The following is a 23,137-nucleotide window of genomic DNA, read 5'->3' as shown; positions in this document are numbered from 1 at the left end:
GAAATAGGCACTTCTATAAAATATGCTTACAGGGACAGGCAGTGGGCCCATAATGGTTTTAATCTATAATAGATTGCATTGATATATTGCACTTCATTTTTCTAAACATTACTCACTTTTTTTTTTTTTAATTCTTTATTTTTTATGTGCTGCTTTTGACAATAGGTTGTACATATGCATTCTGAGTAAACATTGAGAGGAATTGACATTTGCAGGTACATAATGCATTGGTAGCGTTCCTAGCACGTATTTTATGTTTTATGGGGTGAGATTGGTTGTGTGCTCGGGTGCCAAGTGGTGGTGTATGCGTGTCGTCCTGGTGTCAAGTGCCCTGCTGGGCTGTATGGTTTCTGCACCTTGGCGTTGTAAGGGGTTTATGCGTCTGTTGTTCCAGTAGGAATCGTGCGTCTGCGTCTGTGATGATCGGTAGAGGGTGTACTCTAGTGGGAGCGTCAAGTGTCTGGGGGGGTGCCTACATGTGGATCTCAACTCCTGTCGGGGTCCCGTGTGGAAAAGTGGAGTGTGACTCTGGAGTTACTCTAGAGTCCTTGCGTGTGAAGCGTAAGAGTGCGCCGATGTGTGTTTGCCCGGTATACGGTGTATGACCTATGTCGTAATAAACTTTGTATGTGTACTTCGAGGCAGATTAGTGGGCAATAAGGCATTGTAAGTCTAAACAAAACCAAATATACAAAACAATAACTTGTAATTATAACTAGAGTCCTCACTCAACAGTGTGGTGCATCTTTATATTGGTGGACAGTCCTTTCAGGTTGGGGCCGCTGGGCGTTCGGCTCCTCTCGGGGTAAAGGGCACCGATCTCTCCGGGTCCCTGGTGTGTGAGCTCGAGGTAGTTGCTATCTCCGCAGCCAGCGTGTGAAGTCCCAGGGTTTGTATGTATAGGGTTGCTTCTTGTAGTGTGGACAGTCTTTTCGTGTTCCCATCTTTGGTGACTAGTAGAGTGCGCGGCACCGGTATTCTATGCCAGCGTTGCAGGGTTGGCTGGTCGCAGGGCCCAGCGATCGACGCCACAGCATCGTGGTGCGGGTGATGTCTTGGTAGAATGTTAGTTGCGCGGTTTCAAAGTTGACGGGTGTTTTGCCCCGGACTGTGGTCATTACTTGGATTTTGTTGGTGGTCGAGTGGCATCGGACTATCACGTCCTGCGAGGCTCCTGTTGGTGCTTGCTTCGGCTTCGGCTTCGGGATGCGGAAGAAGCCTTCAAAGGTGAGTTTCTTCACTTGGGCGTGTGGCATTATCGAGGTGGTGAGCCTCCTGATGTAATGGGGCAATTACGTTAGGCTTACAGAGTCGGGAATGCCCCTTATCTTAATATTTGTCCGCCTGTGGCGGTCCTCCTCTTGGTCCGCTCTCGTTAGAAGCGTGGTTTGGGAGTTTTGTAGTTGGGATAGGGTTTCTCTCAGGCCCTGTACCTCCTGTCGTAGATCCAGAATGTCTTCTTCGGAGGCCTGAGTACGTGCCGTAATTGCTGTGATTTCGGTTTTGAGTAGGTCCAAGTCTGCGGCATGCAGCTGCCTCATTTCGTGTAACAGGTCTGCTATGTCCTGTTTTATGGCTGGGTTTTGGTTTTGTCCCGGCACCTGTTCCGCTGTGAGCGGTTCGGTATGTATGGTGCCTGTGGGCCCCTCTTCAAGCCTCTCATGATTGCTCGAGCCCTCCGGTTGCTCCTGCGTCACAGTGACAGTTGGGCGCTGTAGCATTGTGCCTATGTCTTGCGTGTCTTTGTTAATGTTCTGTGGAGTCTTTTGTTTTTTTCTGCCCATGCTTTCGGTAGTTCGTGGGGGGTGCTGGGTCTTGTAAGTAGGGGAGTATAGATAGGATTCTGGCCACTCCGGTATTTCCCACGTTGCCCGTGTATTGCGAGGCTCGGAGTAGGCCCCAGGCCTCCTACGTATTTTCCTGCTAGGTTGCGGGAATAAGAAAGGCATCAGGTTGTAGCTCCCCTCCGGGTGTTTCAAGATGGGTAATTTGCTCTTTCAATATTGTGGTGAGAGCGTTGTTTTACCCCGTCTTTTGGTCTCCTTTGTCGGAGCTTCAGTAAGTTGCGGCCATTCTGTTTGAGCGCTATGCTCCGCCCCCCAACATTACTCACTTTTAAACCTGAACAGTGTTTACAATGTTAATTCTGGATAGATAACCTGTAGAATACAGTTTCTTCCAGATATAAAGCCTTATGCATGATGTTTTCTTGAATGTTTATGCACTTTCCCTCAAAATCGTCAAACTTGCTTTCTGTGCTTCACAGGCCCAGAAAAATTATCTCATTCAGAGAAGAGGAGCAGAATTCACCTTGTCCACAATTGGAAGACATTTTGGATCTGACTTGATGAAAGCATTGCCCCAAGTCTGGGAAGCTATGGTTGGCCCTCTGAGATCAAACATTAACATCGATAACTTTGGTATGTATTGCAGAAAAGTGGTGAATGAATATTAAAGGACCACTATAGTGCCAGGAAAACATACTCGTTTTCCTGGCACTATAGGGTCATTATGTCCCACCCCACCCTCAGGGCCCCTCTCCCACTGGGCGCATTGCTTTCCTATGGACGTCAGGGTCTTCTCACTGTGATTTTCACAGTGAGAATCGCAGAAGCACCTCTAGCGGCCGTCAGTGAGACAGCAACTAGAGGCTGGATTAACCCTCAGTGTAAACATAGCAGTTTCTCTGAAACTGTATGTTTTCAGCTGCAGGGAAAAAACTAGAGGGACCTGGCACCCAGACCACTTCATTGAGCTGAAGTGGTCTGGATGCCTATAGTGGTCCTTTAAGTCAATATTTCATCCTTTTTGTGAGCATAACATTTTCCTTATTTTTTTTGGGTGTAGCATGCAGTGTACCTGTTATTGAGGTGTTGAATGTATTTAATAAACTAGCATTCTGTGTTCTTGTTTTGGGGTGTTGTGTAATTTCAGATGGGAAAGTACTGCTAGATAAAGGAGATGATCCAGCTCAGGAATTGGTGAACAGTCTTCAAGTGTTTGAAGTCACGGCAGCGTCAATGAACACAGAACTTCACCCTCTGGTAAATTATTTTGTACAATATAGTAACCCGGGAAAGAAAGCATTCCAAAACAAACCTCCTGCATTTTCCTTTATTTTCTTAAATACATTTGTGCACTTTGCATTCGTGTAGTGCAGGCGTTTGTGTTTTATTTACTCTTGATTTATACCCTATTTATGACCAACAGTGGTTTGGGGGTGACCGCAGCATGAAGGGAAAACTTTTCTTGACTTTTAGATTATCTTATGATCAATAATCCTTTGCGGTTATAAATCAAAGCAAAATATTTAAACCAAATCCAATTAATCCAGGAGAATATCCTGGACCTAGAGCCAGTTGCTTTTACTCTAACACAGGGCTTCCCAAACTTTTATGGGCCGAGACCCACTTTTCAAAACAGTAATTTTTCGAGACCCACTTGCTTTTAATGCGTATTTTAAAAAGTGAACACCGTGGCAATCAGCTTCAGAGGCATACAATTGCCAAACTATAGCAATCCGCTTTAGATGCATACAATTGGCACACCGTGGAAATCCACTTTAGATGCATACAATTGGCATACCATGGCAATCGGCTTTAGATGCATACAATTGGCATACCATGGCAATCGGCTTTAGATGCATACAATTGGTACATCATGGCAGCTTTAAATACATAAACTTGGCACACCATGGCAATCAGCTTTAGATGCATAAACTTGGCACATCATGGCAATCAGCTTCAGAAGCATACAATTGGCACACCATGGCCAACAGTCAGATGCATAACATTGGCACACCATGGCAATCAGCTTTAGATGCATTAAATTGGCATAACATGGCAATTTGATATATCATGGCAGTTTTAGAGGCAGAAACTTTACACATCATGGCAATCAGTTTTAGAGACATACCATTGCTTGCTCACAGACTCCGAATCAGAAATGCTGTTGTCCTGCTCTTTCATCCAGGCACCTCACGTTGATTATCCTAGTGGTGGAACTAATGTAGAGAGGACCCTGGTGCAAGTATGTTTTCTGGGCCCCCATCTAGTGAAAGTGTGACCAAAAGGTAGATCTCCATCTGTTGGAGAACTTCACAATCATATGCCAGATGGAGAGCTACCATTTGCACAACATTGAAGGGTTATATTTGTGAGCAGTGTTTGAATGTAAGCATGTTTTTGTATTAAGTATATGTGTGCATATATGGGTGTATTTGTATGTACTGTTGCTATTGGAATGTAGTGGTGTACTTGTTTGTAATGTTTGCGTCTGAATGCAGGGGTGTTTGTATATGTAGTGTAGGACTTTAAATGCAGGTGTGCTTTTTGTGTGTAGTGTTGGTGTTTGAAGATCATTTTAGTGTTTTAATGCAGGGGTGTGTTTGTATGTAATGTTTGCGTTTGATTGCAGTGTGTGTGTGTGTGTGTGGTGGATGCAGTGTGTGTATATTGTGTTTATAAAATATACATATACACAATGTGCGTTTCAATGTAAGCATGTTTTTTTGTATGGAGTATGTGTGCAGTGTATACACACACACACAGACGCACAAATACACACATTGACACAGCGATACACACAATGACACTTAGTTTCACACACACAGATACACAGCTACTCATGTACACAGACACACACAGACACACACTGACACAAAAGGACACGCAGAGACAGGAGGTGAGGGTGACAGGGTGGGAGGGAGTGTGTGTACTGGTAACAGTGTGGGGGCAGTGTGAGAAAGGGTTACAGTGGGGGGCAGTGAGAGAAGGGGTTACAGTGGGGGTAGGCAGAGAAGGGGTTACAGTGGGGAGGGGAGGCAGAGAAGGGGTTACAGTGGGGGGAGGAGGGGTTACAGTGGGGAGGGTAGGCAGAGAAGGGGTTACAGTGGGGAGGGTAGGCAGAGAAGGGGTTACAGTGGGGAGGGTAGGCAGAGAAGGGGTTACAGTGGGGAGGGTAGGCAGAGAAGGGGTTACAGTGGGGAGGGGAGGCAGAGAAGGGGTTACAGTGGGGAGGGGAGGCAGAGAAGGGGTTACAGTGGGGAGGGGAGGCAGAGAAGGGGTTACAGTGGGGAGGGGAGGCAGAGAAGGGGTTACAGTGGGGAGGGGAGGCAGAGAAGGGGTTACAGTGGGGAGGGGAGGCAGAGAAGGGGTTACAGTGGGGAGGGGAGGCAGAGAAGGGGTTACAGTAGGGGGAGGGGGGCAGGGAGAGAAGGGGTTACAGTGGGGGGGAGGAGGGCAGGCATAGAAGGAGTTACATTGGGAGGGTAGGCAGAGAAGGGGTTACAGTGGGGGGGGGGGCAGGCAGAGAAGGGGTTACATTGGGGTGGGGGGGCAGGCAGAGAAGGGGTTACATTGGGGTGGGGGGGCAGGCAGAGAAGGGGTTGCATTGGGGTGGGGGGGCAGGCAGAGAAGGGGTTGCATTGTTGTGGGGGGGCAGGCAGAGAAGGGGTTGCATTGGGGTGGGGGGGGGCAGGCAGAGAAGGGGTTGCATTGGGGTGGGGGGGGCAGGCAGAGAAGGGGTTGCAGTGGGGTGGGGGGGCAGGCAGAGAAGGGGTTACATTGGGGTGGGGGGCAGGCAGAGAAGGGGTTACATTGGGGTGGGGGTGGGGGCAGGCTGAGAAGGGGTTACATTGGGGTGGGGGTGGGGGCAGGCTGAGAAGGGGTTACATTGGGGTGGGGGTGGGGGCAGGCTGAGAAGGGGTTACATTGGGGTGGGGGTGGGGGCAGGCTGAGAAGGGGTTACATTGGGGTGGGGGTGGGGGCAGGCTGAGAAGGGGTTACAGTGGGGGGGGGGGCAGGCAGAGAAGGGGTTACATTGGGGTGGGGGGGCAGGCAGAGAAGGGGTTACATTGGGGGGGGGCAGGCAGAGAAGGGGTTGCATTGGGGTGGGGGGGCAGGCAGAGAAGGGGTTGCATTGTTGTGGGGGGGGGGCAGGCAGAGAAGGGGTTGCATTGGGGTGGGGGGGGGCAGGCAGAGAAGGGGTTGCATTGGGGTGGGGGGGGCAGGCAGAGAAGGGGTTGCAGTGGGGTGGGGGGGCAGGCAGAGAAGGGGTTACATTGGGGTGGGGGGCAGGCAGAGAAGGGGTTACATTGGGGTGGGGGTGGGGGCAGGCTGAGAAGGGGTTACATTGGGGTGGGGGTGGGGGCAGGCTGAGAAGGGGTTACATTGGGGTGGGGGTGGGGGCAGGCTGAGAAGGGGTTACATTGGGGTGGGGGTGGGGGCAGGCTGAGAAGGGGTTACATTGGGGTGGGGGTGGGGGCAGGCTGAGAAGGGGTTACATTGGGGTGGGGGTGGGGGCAGGCAGAGAAGGGGTTACATTGGGGTGGGGGCAGTCAGAGAAGGGGTTACATTGGGGTGGGGGGGGGGCAGGCAGAGAAGGGGTTACATTGGGGTGGGGGGGCAGGCAGAGAAGGGGTTACATTGGGGTGGGGGGCAGGCAGAGAAGGGGTTACATTGGGGTGGGGGGGCAGGCAGAGAAGGGGTTACATTGGGGTGGGGTGGGGGGTGGGGGGGCATTGCCCTACCTTCATTAGACATCCCTGGTGGTCCAGTGTCTCCCTGGTGGCCTGGTGGGATAACTCTTCGGTCTGAGCTCCGGCGGGTACAGAGCTGCAGACCATGTAATAAAAGTCTTGCGAGCTCCCAGAGTGTCACCCGGCGGAGCTGCAGACCGGAGCTGCTGGGCAGACTGAGTGGAGGGAGCCCGGCGGCATACAGGCGGCGTCAGCGCAACCCACTGGGGATCGCCCTGGGACCCACACTTTGGGAATCGCTGCTCTAACACAATTGTAATACACCTTGACAGATGCATTAATGATAGCTAGAAATCTGAGCAAATCATTTATTGAAGGGCAGCTCGAGGTGGAGGAGACCTTGCACCAGGGCTTAACATTTCAAGTCCTCGGCAACTAGCCCGACCATAATCGTGTATCACCACTGTAAGCCTGTAGGATCCATGGCACGCTCACCAGGGGTAAATTTTCACTAACCGATGGCTCAGTGAGTGGAAATCTTGATCCCTGCATTGTCCGGTTCACTGGTTCGCTGTAGCAGCAATGTGATAAAAAAGAGAACTAATTCTGAAAGTATTCAGGCTGGGGGGATATAGCTGCATTGTTGGATATTGTGGCCGAAGGGATCTTGCCCAATACTAGAAGCTCGCCCAACCATGTAGAGTTTTCCTTGGACCATTGGGTGTAGTGTACAATATGCTATCATCCCTGAAAGTGAGGTTTACAGAGGATAGAAAGTTTCTGGGGAGGAGAGTTTTTTGGAAATGTGTTTTGCTACCCAAATATCAAATCATTACTTCTGTATCCATTGAAACAATTTTGTGCAAGAACTCGTTTAGTTGGAAATAATGGCTGGTAACTTTATTGCATTGTCATTTAATTTTCCAGTTATTACAGCATCTACCCCATCTCTTCATGTGTCTGCAACACCCTTATACTGCAGTAAGACACATGGCAGCGCGATGTGTTGGAGTTATGAGTCGAATTGCTACCATGGAAACTATGAACACCACCTTGGAGAAAGTTCTGCCATGGCTTGGAGCGATTGATGATAATACGAAGCAGGAAGGAGCTATTGAAGCATTAGCCTGTATCCTTTCACCAGAAAATATTACCCTCTCCCCTCTTGTTAACCACAATGCAGTTCTATTTTTTTTTTCTTTTTCCTGTCCTGCATGTATGACATTTGAGGCGCAGAGTCTTTAAACTGTTTTCCAACTGAAACATTTAAGGACATGGAATAAACAAACAAAAAAAAGTGTAATTATACATTGTTGCTGTGCACTATAATTACTTGGAAACAAAATGCTGATTTGACTTTGTGCATATGTGTCCGTTATTGCCCTGTCCCCTCCCCCCGTGCTGGTGTTGCGTAACCCCCATATCTTACAGTTCTGGGTTTGCTAGCTCATGGGGCTGTGAGGCCTATTGGACTTGGGAGCCAATTATGGAATATGATTATAGTGATCAAATACAAAATGAGAAGCTACAAAGTGCCCCAGTCTCAGCCATGGTTTAATTACTCTATTACTTTGTTAGTGATACAAGATGTAAACTACCTTAACTTATTGGAATGAAGGTGTTATGGAGCAGCTAGATGTTGGAATAGTCCCGTACATTGTGTTACTGGTGGTACCAGTCTTGGGAAGAATGAGTGACCAGACAGACAGCGTGCGCTTTATGGCCACCCAGTGCTTTGCTACATTAATCCGGCTGATGCCATTAGAGGTAAGACTTCCTTAAACCCCTTTCTGGTTGGTTTTGTTAGCATTGAAGCAACTTCTCTGGGCACCATAACTATTTTATCTATGTGAAGTAGTTATGGAGTCTTGAGGTCCTAGGTGCCATCTTACATTATTTTCAAATGGTTTAACAACAAAGTTCTCCTGACTGAACCAGACCTTCTGCCTCCTCCAGTCCCAGCTGTGATTGGCTGAAAGCACCAGTTTATCACTGACCAATCATTGATTATGCGCCTGTGTGTATGTGGAAGGCAGAGTGGTTGCTTAGTATCTCCCGACTCCATGGAAACTTTGGTTTGGCTCACCTCAATATGAGATGGCTTGGATATACCAGTGCACATATACTTTTAAAGCAGAACTGTTATATGTGAGAGCTGTGCCCTGATTGCTTAGTGAAAACTGTAGTTTTTTTACATTTTCAACCATATTTATTTCATATCCTTGGATGCCTGACCGTATAATTGCAGGGTGTATATGCACTGGCACATGTTCGTTTGCTGCATTCTTTCCCTGTAGATTGCTTGGAGCAAGTGAACATGCCTAGAGCACAATAATGCAACAGTACAATGGCCGTATGTGTGCTTTTACTTGCGACCTCTGCACTGTTCACCCTAGTAAACATTTTAATACTGATTTCTGCGGTGAGTGCAGTCACAGAAGTCACTGTTTTAAATAAGCAGAGTGAAAATGTATCCAGCAGAAACTTGTTCTGCATTCTCCTAAGCGGACAGTCTGTATTCAGGGAATAAAACAAGGCAACGCCAATTTTACATTTTAGTCCAATATAGTTAACCTGTAAATATTTCTAGGTTTTTGGTTAGTTTGACCAATTTGGCCTACATTTTTAGCATAGTCCGGAAAGCAAATACCTGGATCACGAGGCCACACTTAATGCAGCCTGTTGAGAATTGGCATCATCCCCAGTGTCCATTCCCGAAGTAGAACATATCCATCATATTTAATCAAACTGCCTCTTAATTCAGGCACCATGCAGATAACTGTTATAACTGTTGCACACGTGCATGCTCGCTGACTGCTCATCTGCTCGGGCTAGATAAAAAAATCTCCTTACTATCCAGCAGGATGTGGAGACTGTGATGCAGAGACTTTGTGGGTCACTGCCCTACTACTGAAACTAAACCGAGGCAAAAGCCAAGTAGAATCTCCCTTTATTGAAATACCTTTTATTTGCAATGGAAAGACTCACGTTTACGATGTGCAGCTTAATATGTGATTGTTTCACCATCTTTTGAGAGCACGAGAACCTGCAGTAGTTTCAGTTACATTTGAGACCAAATGTTGGAAAACTGGACAATAACAACTAGAGGGGTTTACCCAGTAAATGGTGACTTTTAACCCCTTAAGGACCAAACTTCTGGAATAAAAGGGAATCATGACATGTCACACATGTCATGTGTCCTTAAGGGGTTAATGAAATAAAAACAGGCTTGTACATGTAAAGCTAAAATGGCAATTTAGAAAAATTATAGTTGCAAATTAAATTTAAACTCTACCGTAAGCATTTTATTAAATTTTCGTGGTTTTTATTTTCAGGCCGGCATTCCAGATCCTCCCAGTATGTCAGAAGAGTTAATCAAACAAAAAGCCAGAGAACGCAGCTTCTTGGAACAACTTTTGGATGGAAAGAAACTGGAGAACTATAAAATTCCTGTTCCCATAAAAGCGGAGCTCAGGAAATATCAACAGGTAATGTTCTGAAAACCCTTTATTCACTTTTTCCAGCTCAATTAACAGCAGATATTGTTTAGGAAGTCAAACATCCAAGGAACTGAATGCAGGACGCAGAGGCCGCACCTTTTTACTTAAGGGAATAATTATACGTTTCATTTCTGAAGTTCAGTGCCTCTTTTCAAGTGTTATGGTTTAATTTTAAACGTTTAAGGGTTTTCCTATTGATCTTGTACAGGTGACCCTGAACACAGTCATAGGTTCCATTGAAATTATTTTGATATTTTTATTTTGGGCGAATGTGTCTGCATGAAGTTAAATTTCTCACTTATTTCATGCAAGGTTATAAGGGGAACGCGTTCAGTAGGATCACCTCCAGTTACTACCAAAACTGTTTAAATGCAGTGGTGATGCCACTGATGTAGTACACATGTAGAATCAGTTTAGATTTGGGCTCTGCCACAAGGAGGAAGGAAATGGTGTGGAATTTACTTTTTTTTTTATTAATTATTATTTTACTGCCATAATCAATTCCACTTCAGCTTCACAGAAAGGTTAAACAAAAGTATTATAAAATCAAGAGAGCACAAACCTAAAAAAAAAAATATTCTCAATCAATGGTTAAAATTATAGTCTCATACAATAGCAGCTGAGCACACAAAAAATATCCCAAAATTCTTGTGGTTAAAATTTATATGAAAAAAGTGCCAGCCCTTAGTGAATAATCCCCTTATCCCCTAATCCCCAATAATCTAGGGTACCAAAAATTATATAAATTCTACCTTATATGTATAGAGCCCCAGTTCGTATTCAATATATTGATTCCCTATCCTCCTAGATCTATACTTCAATATAGTGAATACAAACTGGGACTCTATACATATAAGGTAGAATTTATATAATTGTTGGTACCTTAGATTATTTGTCTAAGGGGATTATTCACTAAGCACTGGCCCTTTTTTCGTATCACAGAAAAGTTATATTCAGTCAATATTTAATTCTTGTTTATTTTGCTAATTTTCTTGAAGGACGGTGTAAATTGGTTGGCCTTCCTGAACAAGTACAAGTTGCATGGCATCCTCTGTGATGATATGGGTCTGGGAAAAACGCTGCAGTCTATATGCATTCTTGCTGGGGATCATTGTCTCAGGTAGGGTTCAACGATCACTCGGTATTTCAAGTGTCTACGTCCTCTTTGGATTTTGTTATTATCAATTACCTGTTTTGTTCTAGATCTCAGGAGTATTCAAAGAACAAATCTGCAGACCGCATACCCCTTCCATCTTTGGTTGTTTGTCCACCGACCTTGACCGGACACTGGGTGGATGAAGTAGAAAAATTCTGCTCAAACGATTATCTCAATCCATTGCATTACACGGGGCCCCCAACTGAAAGAGCGCGGTGAGTATGATAGCCACGAGTGCAAAACATTAAAGGAACACTATAGGGTCAGGAACACAAACTGGTATTCCTGATCCTATAGTGTTAAACCCACCATTTAGGTGGCTTTACCCCCTTATTCCCTTTAAATGTTAAGAAAAATTGCATATTTCCAGCACTGTGCTGGCCCCGCACCTGATCTGCCTCCTTGCTTACCTCATCAGACTTTCTGATTACAGCCAATCCAGTTCTTTTGCATAGGGAAAGCATTATATTAGGTGAAAACTGCAAGGAGGTGGGACGGGTGCTGGGCCAAACGCCACTTTGGTCAATCAGCACCTCCTCATAGAGATGCATTGAATCGGTGCATTACTATGAGGAAAGTTCAGCGTCTCCATGCAAAGCGTGGAGGTGCTGAACGGCAGTGCTGCACATTGTGTGTCCCTTTAATTATTTCTTCAGTTTTTAGTGATATGAGAAGGAAAGTCGCTTCTTGCTTTTACTGGTAGAGAAATAGAATTTCTGCTATATCTATATATTAAGTGTAATGTTGCTTTTATAGTTATAGATTTAAAAAAATGTAATGTGTTCTTTAAGTATTAAGTTGATTACTTATTCCTTGTATTTAACATATATGAATGTGCGAGTTGTAAAATAAATATTTCAGTATAGTGTTTATTCACATTTGTCCCTGATTGGATACCGAAATGTAGTTTTTTTTCAACATCATATGTTTGGTTTTTTTTGGAGGGGGGGAAGTTTGGTGTTAGGCTAAAATGGTTAAAAATCCTAAAACGAAAATTTATTTTACTTTAAAGATCACCTAAAATCGGAAAACACACTCTGTACAAAAAGCGAGAGAGGAGTCACTGAAGATTAGATGGCGTGTTTTTTTTATTTTTGTTTAGATGGTTATCACTGTAGTAAGTGTTGATCTGAGACTAATCTCTACTGGATTTGTTTTAATGGCTTTTTCTTTTCATGTTCAAGGTTACAGCAGCAAGTGAAAAGGCACAATCTTATAGTAGCATCATATGATGTGGTCAGGAATGACATAGAATTTTTCAGGTATTTTTTTTAACATTTATTTTAATATTTACCTTCATCAATATAAAAAAAAATCAAGCTACAACTGTTTTTTGTTTGTGTTAAAGAAACTACAAAGTAGTGACTGTAACTGATAATATCACTTTCCAACTGCAATGACCCATGATTGCTTTTAAGTTAATATTATTCCTACCAGGAATAGACCGATAATCGGTTTTACCGATATTATCGGCCGATACTCGGTATTTTCGGCAATATAGTTATCGGCTAATACACATACAGATATTTGCCGATATTACATAACAGGACCGCCGGGCCCATTACAAGCCCGGCGGGCCTGGGGGGGGCCGGCAGCAAGCGCTTACTTATCACATCCCTTCAGGAACACACACATACTCTGCATTATATACACACACTACACACTCTGAATTATATACACACACTACACACTGTGTATATAATGCAGAGTGTGTAGTGTGTGTGTATATAATACACACACCACACACTCTGCATTCACTATACAACCCCTACACACACTGCATTCACTATACGCACACTACACACACTGCACTCACTATACGCACACTGCATCCACTACACGTGGCATGTATATTTTGTGCATTTACCTTTAGAAATAATTTTCTTTTCAAAATGATAAATGTACAGAATATCGACAAGTTATCGGCCTGAAAGTTCACGGATTATCGGTATCTGCTCTAAAAAATCAATATCGGTCGATCCCTAATTCCTACTGTATTTTTGTATCTTACTTTCACAATAAAAACTGTTTCGGGGGAGGGAGAAATGAAAAAAATAAAAATAAAGCCACGTTCAAATTTTTTGCTTTTTTTTTTTTTTTTTTTTTTAGAAATATGAAGTTTAATTACTGCATCCTCGATGAAGGTCATGTTATAAAAAATGGAAAAACAAAATTATCAAAAGCTGTAAAGCAGCTGACGGCAAATTACAGAGTTATACTCTCTGGAACCCCAATTCAGGTATGAGTATGTAAAAACTAGCTTTGCTTCTGGATTTGAGAATTCCAGTTTTAATTACAGATGGAAGGAAGACCTAACTTGGGCTGTTGGTGATCCTTAAGGCATAGATTAAGAAACACTTTTATAACCTTTTTAGAATCTGGACATGTACTGGATTGAAGTTTGGCGTGGATGTTTTCTAAGTGTGGAAATAAGCACCACGCATAAAACAATGGAAACTTCACTACTTGCATCAAAGAATGCGTTGGCAATGAACCTTCCCCTATCCACCAAAACACTGCATTCTCCTCTCCTCTTCCGGTCTGACAATCCTGCTATGTCGTGGTTTATCTTCCAAACTTTATTAAAGCAGAGCAGTTGGGAGACAGAGATTAGCGAATATGAAAGCATTGTTTTACGAAAAGGCAAAGTGTGGTAGACTAAGACAGATTGCCTAATCTGCATATTTAATCATTGTCTAGATAGAAGGTTCCATATTGTAACAAAATGCTCATTGGTGTTAGATGGCATTAGGCTGTGAGTAGAGTTGTGTCCAGAGTAAGTATCGTTGGCATGGGAGTTTTCCTATAGCAGGTTGTTGGGGTGGTCTTATTTATTGATAGGGCAGTGTCGAGGCCTAGTATTCTGAAGTATAGGGGTAGGTCCATTATAATTTTTTTTTTTATTATTCTTTATTTTTCATGGGCATGCAGAATATAAAATTGCTTTACATCAAGTGCAATACGTTTTTCACATTGTACAACAGATTGATAAAATTCTATGGCAACCATCACACTTTGCTAATCTACCCGTTTTTTATTTATATGGTCTGATACACCTCTTGCCTAAAGTTTAGCCTTGGTGCCGGTTGGAAGGAGGGTGCGTGTAGTCGGCTGGGGGGGCCCTGCTCAAAGATGTCGGGTCTGGATACCTACGAGGGCTCTTACATTATAATTTATAAAAGGCAAAGATGGCAATGAGAAAATGTGTAGATATGAGCCAAATTCTAGTTCACCCCCCATTATACGCACTCCACTCTTATTTAAAGTGAAACCCTCTGCATTTTCTCTTTTTCTTTGAGACATTCACAAAAGCATCCAAATATCCAGATTCTTATGTTTCTGTATGTAAGATAGTCACTTTGCACAATCAATAGGCATTTTGAAAAATGTGGAATTTTTATGTGATTAGGCGAACTTTCTGCATTTTACTAATATTTTTATTTAGTCCATCTAAATTTTCGTTTTGTTTTTTGATTTTGTTTTTTAGAATAATGTTTTGGAGCTCTGGTCATTGTTTGATTTCCTCATGCCTGGGTTTCTTGGCACTGAGCGCCAGTTTGCGGCACGTTATGGGAAACCAATACTGGCGAGTAGAGATGCTCGAAGCTCGTCACGTGAACAAGAAGCAGGTGTGTAAAAAACAAAAGTACAATGCTTTATTGCGCACTCTTCCGTCATGCACTTTATTTCACAACTAAATAAATTGATGCAAATAGCTTTATATTTTTTATTTTTTTGTAATGTCCCCAATATGTTTCATTTTGATTTTAGAATAACTTTTGCAATTCATGCCCAGCGTTGTCTTGAATTTGTTTTTGCTTAAACTGTATCAGCTACACTTTAACTTTTGCCTTCCCTAGGGGTCCTTGCAATGGAAGCGTTGCATCGTCAAGTTCTACCATTTTTGCTGCGTCGGATGAAAGAGGATGTATTGCAAGATCTGCCTCCTAAAATCATTCAGGATTATTACTGTAATTTGAGTCCTTTGCAGGTGTGTATTTTAAAACAAGCTTATTGGACAGTTTTCGTAACGAAATGGGACTTGGGCTTTGTTTTAATTTTCGATGGGCAGGCAGGGGTAAGGATACTGCTGTATATTTGTATGTGTTCTGATGGTACATACTGCCCCATTTGTTCTATGCTCTAGGTGCAACTCTATGAAGATTTTGCTAAATCGCGTGCTAAAACAGACTTAGAAGAAACTGTATCCACAACTTCCGTGGCTGAGGAGACTGAGAAACCAAAGCACAAAGCTACAGGACATGTCTTCCAGGTTGGCAAAATATATTGGGCTTTCAGAGTACTAAGCGTTGGTTGTTTGCTTTTTTTTTTTTTTTTTTAAGCGGTTGTAGGCTAAAACAAAAAAATGCATAAGGTTGCCATTAGATATGTATTCATTAAAAAAAGGGAAAAGGCTACCTGCGCACTATTCCTAATCCCTATGCATATTTAAATAAATGGAGGTTTTTAGTTCTACTCAATGGTCATTAGATGGAAGCCCATCTGCTACGCCAAGGCAAACCTCTCAGGTGAGTTCTACACGAATGATTCACCTTGCTTGCTTCAGGCAAAGAAAATGTGAGACAGAGAGGGGTATTTTTCTAAACCCCCACATACTTATTAACCCTTAATAGGAAACACATAGGATAGGCGCCGCAATGTATTCATTCAGTCTATACTTTTTCCTGGTAAAGTTGTCGGCACATGTGGGTTTCTAAAAAGCTCCTTAACAGACGCCACCTCCCCCACGATGGCAGCTGTTGTAGATGTGTGTCTTCTCCACCCCACAAAGGGCATACACGGCATCTCAGAGTTATGGGGTGCAGTGAACTGCCAGATGCGCACACACAGTGGAAATTATTGTTAGAATGTAAGAATTGGATTTCCATCTATGAATTTGGCAGCTGTAGAAATGTTAATGGAAAATCTGAAATAATGGCGATTAAAATTAATGTTGTCTTTCTACATTAGCCTTAATTTCTACTTTTTGGAATCTGTCTGGATTAACTAAACCATTTTATCATTAAGCTCTCTAGTGCCTTGGAAAGTCTAAGTTCAAAATAGACAAATTGGGAGACAGTCTTTCAAACTGCTATTGGATTTCAATGAACACTATTTAGTAGATATACCTACAATGACCACATGCATGCATGTAATTATGCATTTTTTTTTCATTAAAGTATAGTTCAAAACAGATTGCAAAAGCTGCAGTTCTCTTGTCTGCAGTCTTTGCAAGCCCTCCCCTTCTAACCCCGCCCAGTCTTTATGTGGCTGTCCAATCACAGACTTCCCAATCCAGCTCAGCATGAAAATTTTACAAAAGTGCTTTGTGTGTTGAGTGTTCCTTTTACGTTTGCAAAACTCAGAAATGTCCGAAAACTCATTGTTTAGTAGATAATCCTGCATGAATCTGTGTACACTTGTCCCACATTTATTGCTGATAAAGATAGCGAAAACAGGTTTTGGTGTGTTCACACTTTCTGTTCTGAATTGTTTACTTCAGGATTCCCTGTGAATTCCATTTGAAGTCTCACTTTACCATGAAAGTCTCATTTTTCTTTCGGTTAAATGTACTAAAGTGTGAAATTTAAGGTGAATTTTAAACTCAAAAAAGTTGAACTGGAAAATATATGTTTGGCAGCTATGATTTACGCCACTGTGGCCCTAAATTTTAATTTCACTTTGATTTATCACTTTAGTAAATAATCCCCTGTGTGTTTACTGTAACTGGTACCAATATTGTACCATTAATCATGATTTATAATTATTAAATGGAAATGACCGTGCCCCACTCTTCTTTTAAATGCTGTAGTTCTAACCCAACCATTTACACTGGTTAAAGTGTACTAGGAGACATTAACATATGTATTACTACGTGTCGATTTATCACTGGACAAACTGCGTTGGTTAGTTTGTTTTACTGTTTTTTTTCTGCCCCCAATTCTAGGCACTGCAATACTTGCGCAAACTATGCAACCACCCTGCACTAGTTCTTACTGCACACCATCCAGAGTATAAAAAAATATCCGAACAGCTGACTACACAGAATTCCTCACTGCGAGATATTCAGCACGCTCCCAAACTATCGGCATTGAAACAGGTTCGTAAGTTTTGTGTGTGCAAAGCAGAGTTAAAACGCATGTTTCCTCAATTACAGCTCTGTGAGAGATGGCCTATGAAAGTGAATAGTTCAAATAAATATACCCCCACAAGTCAGATAGATATAGGCCGTCAACAATCTTGGCCACCAATGGGAGATGGAAGAGAAGCAAAGAACCAATAGGAGAAATTGTGTGGAAATAAATCGGAATAACGGCAGAACTTCATTTTAGAACAGGAAATGGCAAGTGGGTGTGTTGCTCTATAGAAGTAGCCCACCGAAAGGGTTAGCTTTAAAACGGGGGAAAGGGAGGATTTTTTTTTTTTTTTATTATAAATAACTTGCTTCCACTAACAAGCAGAGGTAATTTAATGTATAAAGGCAATTCTCCAAATGGCTTTCCATTTCTGTGATCGGTTTTCACAGGTAGTTTGAAAAGTACCTAAAATACATGACTTTGGATCTTGTTTAACTCCTAGTATTAGGAATAGATTACAGAGAGCACCTTAAATAAGTAAGTCCCCTCTGAGCCCGCTTTTTGGCCTATAGCATTATACCAGCATAAAAAAAAGAATTGTCTAGATGTCCCTAGGTAGTATGGAATCTCAAGTCGTACACACTGAATTTAAAGAATCCTTAAAGTGTTTGCAACTTCTATTGCATTAGTCAGTTCTTTCAAAATTACCTGTGAATTGTAAACTAAAGTGTGTGTGTGTGTGTGTGTGCGCGCGCTTAATTGACTAAGTTGCGACAGTTCTTGAAATGTTTAAGTGACCATATCCTATTAAATGCTGAAACACTAAATTGAGTTTAATTGCACAAAAACTGCAAACTGCCCTAGTAATTGCCATTGTATGAGGCCTTTACAAGACTACTCTTAACACATTTGATAAACCGTATTGCAACTTCATTTTGTATCGTAGCTATTGCTAGACTGTGGATTGGGCAATGGTGGCGCCACAGACGGTGGCACAGAAGCAGTTGTGGCTCAACACAGAATATTGATCTTCTGTCAGTTAAAAAGCATGCTGGACATAGTGGAACATGACCTCCTGAAGCCACACTTGCCTTTTGTGGCATATCTACGGCTTGACGGGAGTATTCCTGCTGGTCAAAGACATTCCATAGTCTCCAGGTGAGAATCTGTTTGTCCCTTGTTGCTATGGTTTTTGTGTACTCGATTTTTCTCAAATGTGCAAATCAAACGTGAGAGCGCTTTCTCCTCCAACCTAGATTTTAATGTGGAGTGATATTAAGATTTTTTAAATTTTTTAAAAAAATTTCCAATTTCATTAAATGCTTCCTGTTCGGTGCATGACCTTCCCCAGTTTCCTCTTCCATTTTCATAGTTCTGTCTGTCTCAATGTGTGGGATATATTGGATGGGAATCGAGAAAACCTTCATCTTTGGATGATGATACAGACCAGGATTACCTGGCAGTCGCTGCAGACTATTTTCATATTCTATACCATTATAACTATATTTAATATGCCCATTCAAGAGCGTTTTGGAGTCTGCTGTCTCATATTGGTATGAGATCTTGTTTTGCACTCTGTGATTGAAATAAAGGTTTTCTTATCCAACAAGATTGTATTTGTTTAACTTTTTTTTTTTTTTTTTAAATCATTAAACAAAATGTCATTGCAGGTTCTAGTGACTCTAGTCTATATAGTACATGCAGATTATCATTACTGCTTAACCAGCTTCATTGAGTTTATGAATTCAAATTTGGGATGTGAATAGGTTCTTGTTAACCATTTTAAAAAACAAAACCTTGTTTTCCTCTAGGTTTAATAATGATCCCTCAATAGATGTGCTCCTTCTCACCACCCACGTAGGAGGCTTGGGTCTTAATTTAACAGGAGCAGATACTGTAGTATTTGTGGAACATGACTGGAATCCAATGAGAGATTTACAAGCAATGGATCGAGCACACAGAATTGGACAGGTACGAGAATCCACATAAGCACTTCTTAAAGGAGAACTCCACTACCCATGTGGTTTAAATTTTTCTTTTTTTAAAATCACTATTTAGTAAATATACTTCCAGTGAATGGGAGAGTAGGACGTGCCTGACACTTCCATTAGCTCAGGGGAGCTAATGGAAGCAGGAAGGGATCCTCCATGGCTGTTTGACAGCAAGAGGGTGTTTCCTAGTTGATTTATAATACTGCCAATTTCTCATAGAAATCATCACTTTTATAAACTGGTGTTAATCTATGATACTCCACACCCATAAAGCAGTTAAAGGAACACTATAGTCACCTACATTACTTTAGCTAAATAAAGCAGTTTTAGTGTATAGATCATTCCCCTGCAATTTCACTGCTCAATTCACTGTCATTTAGGAGTTAAATCACTTTGTTTCTGTTTATGCAGCCCTAGCCACACCTCCCCTGGCTATGATTGACAGAGCCTGCATTAAAAAAAAAAAACGTGTTTCACTTTCAAACAGATGTAATTTACCTTAAATAATTGTATCTCAATCTCTAAATTGAACTTTAATCACATACAGGAGGCTCTTGCAGGGTCTAGCAAGCTATTAGCATAGCAGGGGATAAGAAAATCTTAATTAAACAGAACTTGCAATAAAGAAAGCCTAAATAGGGCTCTCTTTACAGGAAGTGTTTATGGAAGGCTGTGCAAGTCACATGCAGGGAGGTGTGACTAGGGTTCATAAACAAAGGGATTTAACTCCTAAATGGCAGAGGATTGAGCAGTGAGGCTGCAGGGGCATGTTCTATACATCAAAACTGCTTCATTAAGCTAAAGTTGTTCAGGTGACTCTAGTGTCCCTTTAAGCAAGCTGAAGTGCTTTTGGGTTGTGGGGTGGTCCTTTAACCTCTTCAGCTCTCAAAAACCTCTACACAGCCTTTCTACTCATCCCAAATTGATAGGTATTTACTTAGAGGTATTGTCATATCGGAAATTTGTGCTCAAACAGTATAGTAGATGTTGACTATTGTCAGCGCAAAAAAAAAAAAGCGGATATGTATGTATAATTCTTATTTTTTTCTTTTTTTTTTAAAGTCTTTATTTGTAAGTTTCAAATTTAAAAAAATTGGAGATATAAAGTTACAATGTTTACATAACATTGGTTCAACATACAATCAACAATGGAAGTGAATTGGCATGTTAGAGGTTGTCATCACAAGCGTGTTATAGAGAGCGTAAAGAATTATGTTTGCACAGTGTGTCAGGTTTGGTTCTAGGCAATTTTGTATACCTCTCTGGTCTGCCAATATAAAACAAAGGAATAACAGGAGAGGAAATGAAAACAAACATTTCCTCATTTTGTGCGTCTTCTTGGACCCCCGTTGGGGAGTGGATTAGTCTGTATGGACCAGGTGGCTAATTGTAGTGTTATGGCTTGGGAACCGTTTAGAGTGGCAGATAGGGGCTGATGGCGAGGGGAAGCGTGAAAGAAGAGTGGGTAAGAAAAGAGAAAAAGGAGAGTGTGTGAAGAAAGGAAGAAAAAAAAGAGGGGGTTGGGGAGAGTCAAGAACCAGTTCAAGTGGTCTTGGTTGGATTTTCTTTATGCATGACATTATCTGAGAGTTACATGTAAGTTTTGATGTGATTAGGCAGGGATGGGGAATTTGGAAAACCAAGGGTCCCAGATTTTGTGTAAGTGTTGTGTATTATTTCACACATTTTGTCCATTTTTATGGTGTCTGTAATTCTGCGTTGCACTGTGTCTATGGAGGGAGTGTCCAGGCTTTTCAGCAATGGAACATCTCGTGGCTAGCGCGATTCTGGCGATCAGTTTATTTTGTGCTCTGGGTGTGTTAGTGTGTGGTTTTGATGGTAGCCGTTCAGTGGGATGTCAGAGTGTAGGATCTTTGACACCATGGATGCGACCTGTTGCCAAAGTTGGGTGATTGGGGTGGATTCCCAGCATAAATGGAGGAATGTTCCCTTGTGTCTGCATCCCTTCCAGCATAAGTCTGTGTCTGACCTGCCCATCTGTTTCAGTTTGAGTGGGATAAGGTACCATCTCATTAGCGTTGTATAGATTTGTTCCTTATGGTTAAAGCATAAGGAAACTGTGGCGGTTGCCTCCCATATGTCGACCCAATCGGACATGTCCTCTGCCGGGCCCAGGTCCCTCTCCCAAGCCAACACGTATGTGAGAGATCCTTTCCGAATGGTTCGGATAATATGCAAGTATAATGCAGAGATCTGACCCTTTTGGACTGGAGCCTGCATACATAACTTTTCAAAGGGTTTCAGGGCCGTAGTGCCTGCTTGTTTGTTTGTTAGCTGGTATGTCAAGGAAGCTCTTGATCTGCATATGTTGGAAAAAGTCAAAGGTCTGGAAGGGGGTGGTTTGCGGGAGATCTGAGAATGGCGTTATTTGTTGGTCAGTGAAAAAGTGGTGCAGACGGGTGAGGTTGTTATCTTTGAAGTGCACAAAGTCTTTGGGGTTCATGCCTGGGGCGAATTGTGTGGTGTGAGTAGCGGTGTGATTAGCGATGGGCCTGATATTAGTCTGCATTTATGTGTCAGTTTGTCCCAGATTTTGATGGTGTTGAAGTAGTGTAGGGGTGGTGTGGCTTGTTTTGGTAGCCAAATATAGAGGGAGGGGAAGTCTCTACCAAAGATATCGTATTCCAGGTCTACCCATCTCTTACCCCGCATGGGGCATGTAGGTTTTGGGCTTGTGCCATTTGCGCTGCCTGAAAGTAATGTTAGGTGCCGTAGGCCTAGGCCTCCTGCCTTATTGGAGACATATAGAGTCTGTCTTTTGATTCTAGCGCATTTATTAGCCCAGGTGAACTTGTCGTTTGTCGTTTGTAGACGATTGGCCGTGGTTTTGACCATGGGTGCCAAAGCAGGGGAGACCAAGAACAGGTCAATGTGGGAGTGAGATTGATGAGGGTGTGAGAAGAAAGCGTAAACTAGTGCTGCTGGTTGTTGGGATCTCCATGCGTCAATCAGTAATGTTCGGGAGACAAATGTGAACATCTTGTCTGCTTTTGCTGTTGGGGGTTGGTGGCGTGTTCTAGGTTGGGCCACTGAGGGATATAACGTGGAATTATAGTCGCCTCCCAGTATCAAATTGTGTGAGGGGAAAAAGTGCCAAGTTCTTTGGCGCGGAACATCGTGGCCACGGACAGGTAATGTCCTTGCATTTTTTGTTTCCTCACATGTTGGAAAAGGTGTAGAGAGGGTCTTGTATGTGAATAATAGGTAGATGTGAGGCGAGATGCGCCGTTGTAGTCGCTGATGGATGCAAATTTTGCGCCCGGGGTAGGAGAGCTAAGGGCTCACATATCTGTCTCCATGAAAGGTTAGGCTCTGCTCCCTGTATAATTTTTTTTTTTTTAGGAATTTCCCCCTCCCCTCTAAAGCACACAATTTGGTTAACCTCTCCCATGCTGTATATAAGGTGCATGCATATGTTTGGACTTTGGGAGAAAATACAGAGTGCACATGCTTGCCAATGCAAACCTGATGTATCATGGGACAATTTAGTCTTCTAGAACACGTTTTTGTATTCTTTCTTCCTTATTCCCTTTCTCCCCCTCCCCTCCCAGGAAAACATCTATATTCGTTATGAATTGTATGTGTAATTCTACCTGAAACAAGGCACATCTGTTGGAATGGATACCACAGATATGAGACAAGACCACTATTTAAAGTCTTAATACATCTATTTGTTACAGAAACGTGTGGTTAATGTGTATCGACTGATAACAAGGGGAACGCTGGAAGAGAAAATTATGGGCCTGCAAAAGTTTAAGATGAGCATCGCGAACACTGTTATAAGCCAAGAAAACTCCAGCCTGCATAGCATGGGAACAGATCAGCTGCTGGACCTCTTTACTTTAGATAAGGTAAAACCCACAATTGCTTGGACACAGTACAACAATCCTGCACAGTCCTCTGTCTATGATCTT

General features: G+C 42.7%; 1 protein-coding gene across 2 annotated transcripts in view; it reads left to right on the top strand.

Annotated features, from left to right (window-relative positions):
* BTAF1 (B-TFIID TATA-box binding protein associated factor 1) overlaps window positions 1-23,137 on the top strand; it is a 398,618-nt gene that overhangs the window by 49,488 nt on the left and 325,993 nt on the right. For both annotated transcript variants that reach the window (XM_063435223.1, XM_063435224.1), the window contains 16 exons: window positions 2,267-2,420; window positions 2,935-3,044; window positions 7,406-7,607; window positions 8,097-8,245; window positions 9,814-9,966; window positions 10,977-11,098; window positions 11,182-11,349; window positions 12,319-12,396; window positions 13,244-13,373; window positions 14,622-14,763; window positions 14,995-15,125; window positions 15,282-15,407; window positions 17,082-17,234; window positions 18,158-18,369; window positions 19,023-19,182; window positions 22,904-23,074. In XM_063435223.1, the coding sequence (XP_063291293.1) occupies window positions 2,267-2,420; window positions 2,935-3,044; window positions 7,406-7,607; window positions 8,097-8,245; window positions 9,814-9,966; window positions 10,977-11,098; window positions 11,182-11,349; window positions 12,319-12,396; window positions 13,244-13,373; window positions 14,622-14,763; window positions 14,995-15,125; window positions 15,282-15,407; window positions 17,082-17,234; window positions 18,158-18,369; window positions 19,023-19,182; window positions 22,904-23,074 (2,361 nt within the window). The remainder of the gene's footprint in view (window positions 1-2,266; window positions 2,421-2,934; window positions 3,045-7,405; window positions 7,608-8,096; window positions 8,246-9,813; window positions 9,967-10,976; window positions 11,099-11,181; window positions 11,350-12,318; window positions 12,397-13,243; window positions 13,374-14,621; window positions 14,764-14,994; window positions 15,126-15,281; window positions 15,408-17,081; window positions 17,235-18,157; window positions 18,370-19,022; window positions 19,183-22,903; window positions 23,075-23,137) is intronic.

The sequence above is a fragment of the Pelobates fuscus genome, chromosome 10, assembly GCF_036172605.1.
Source record: "Pelobates fuscus isolate aPelFus1 chromosome 10, aPelFus1.pri, whole genome shotgun sequence".
NCBI classification, from domain to species: Eukaryota; Metazoa; Chordata; class Amphibia; order Anura; family Pelobatidae; genus Pelobates; species Pelobates fuscus.
Note: the sequence above shows the minus strand (reverse complement) of the source record. Positions and strands in the feature narration are given on the sequence as shown.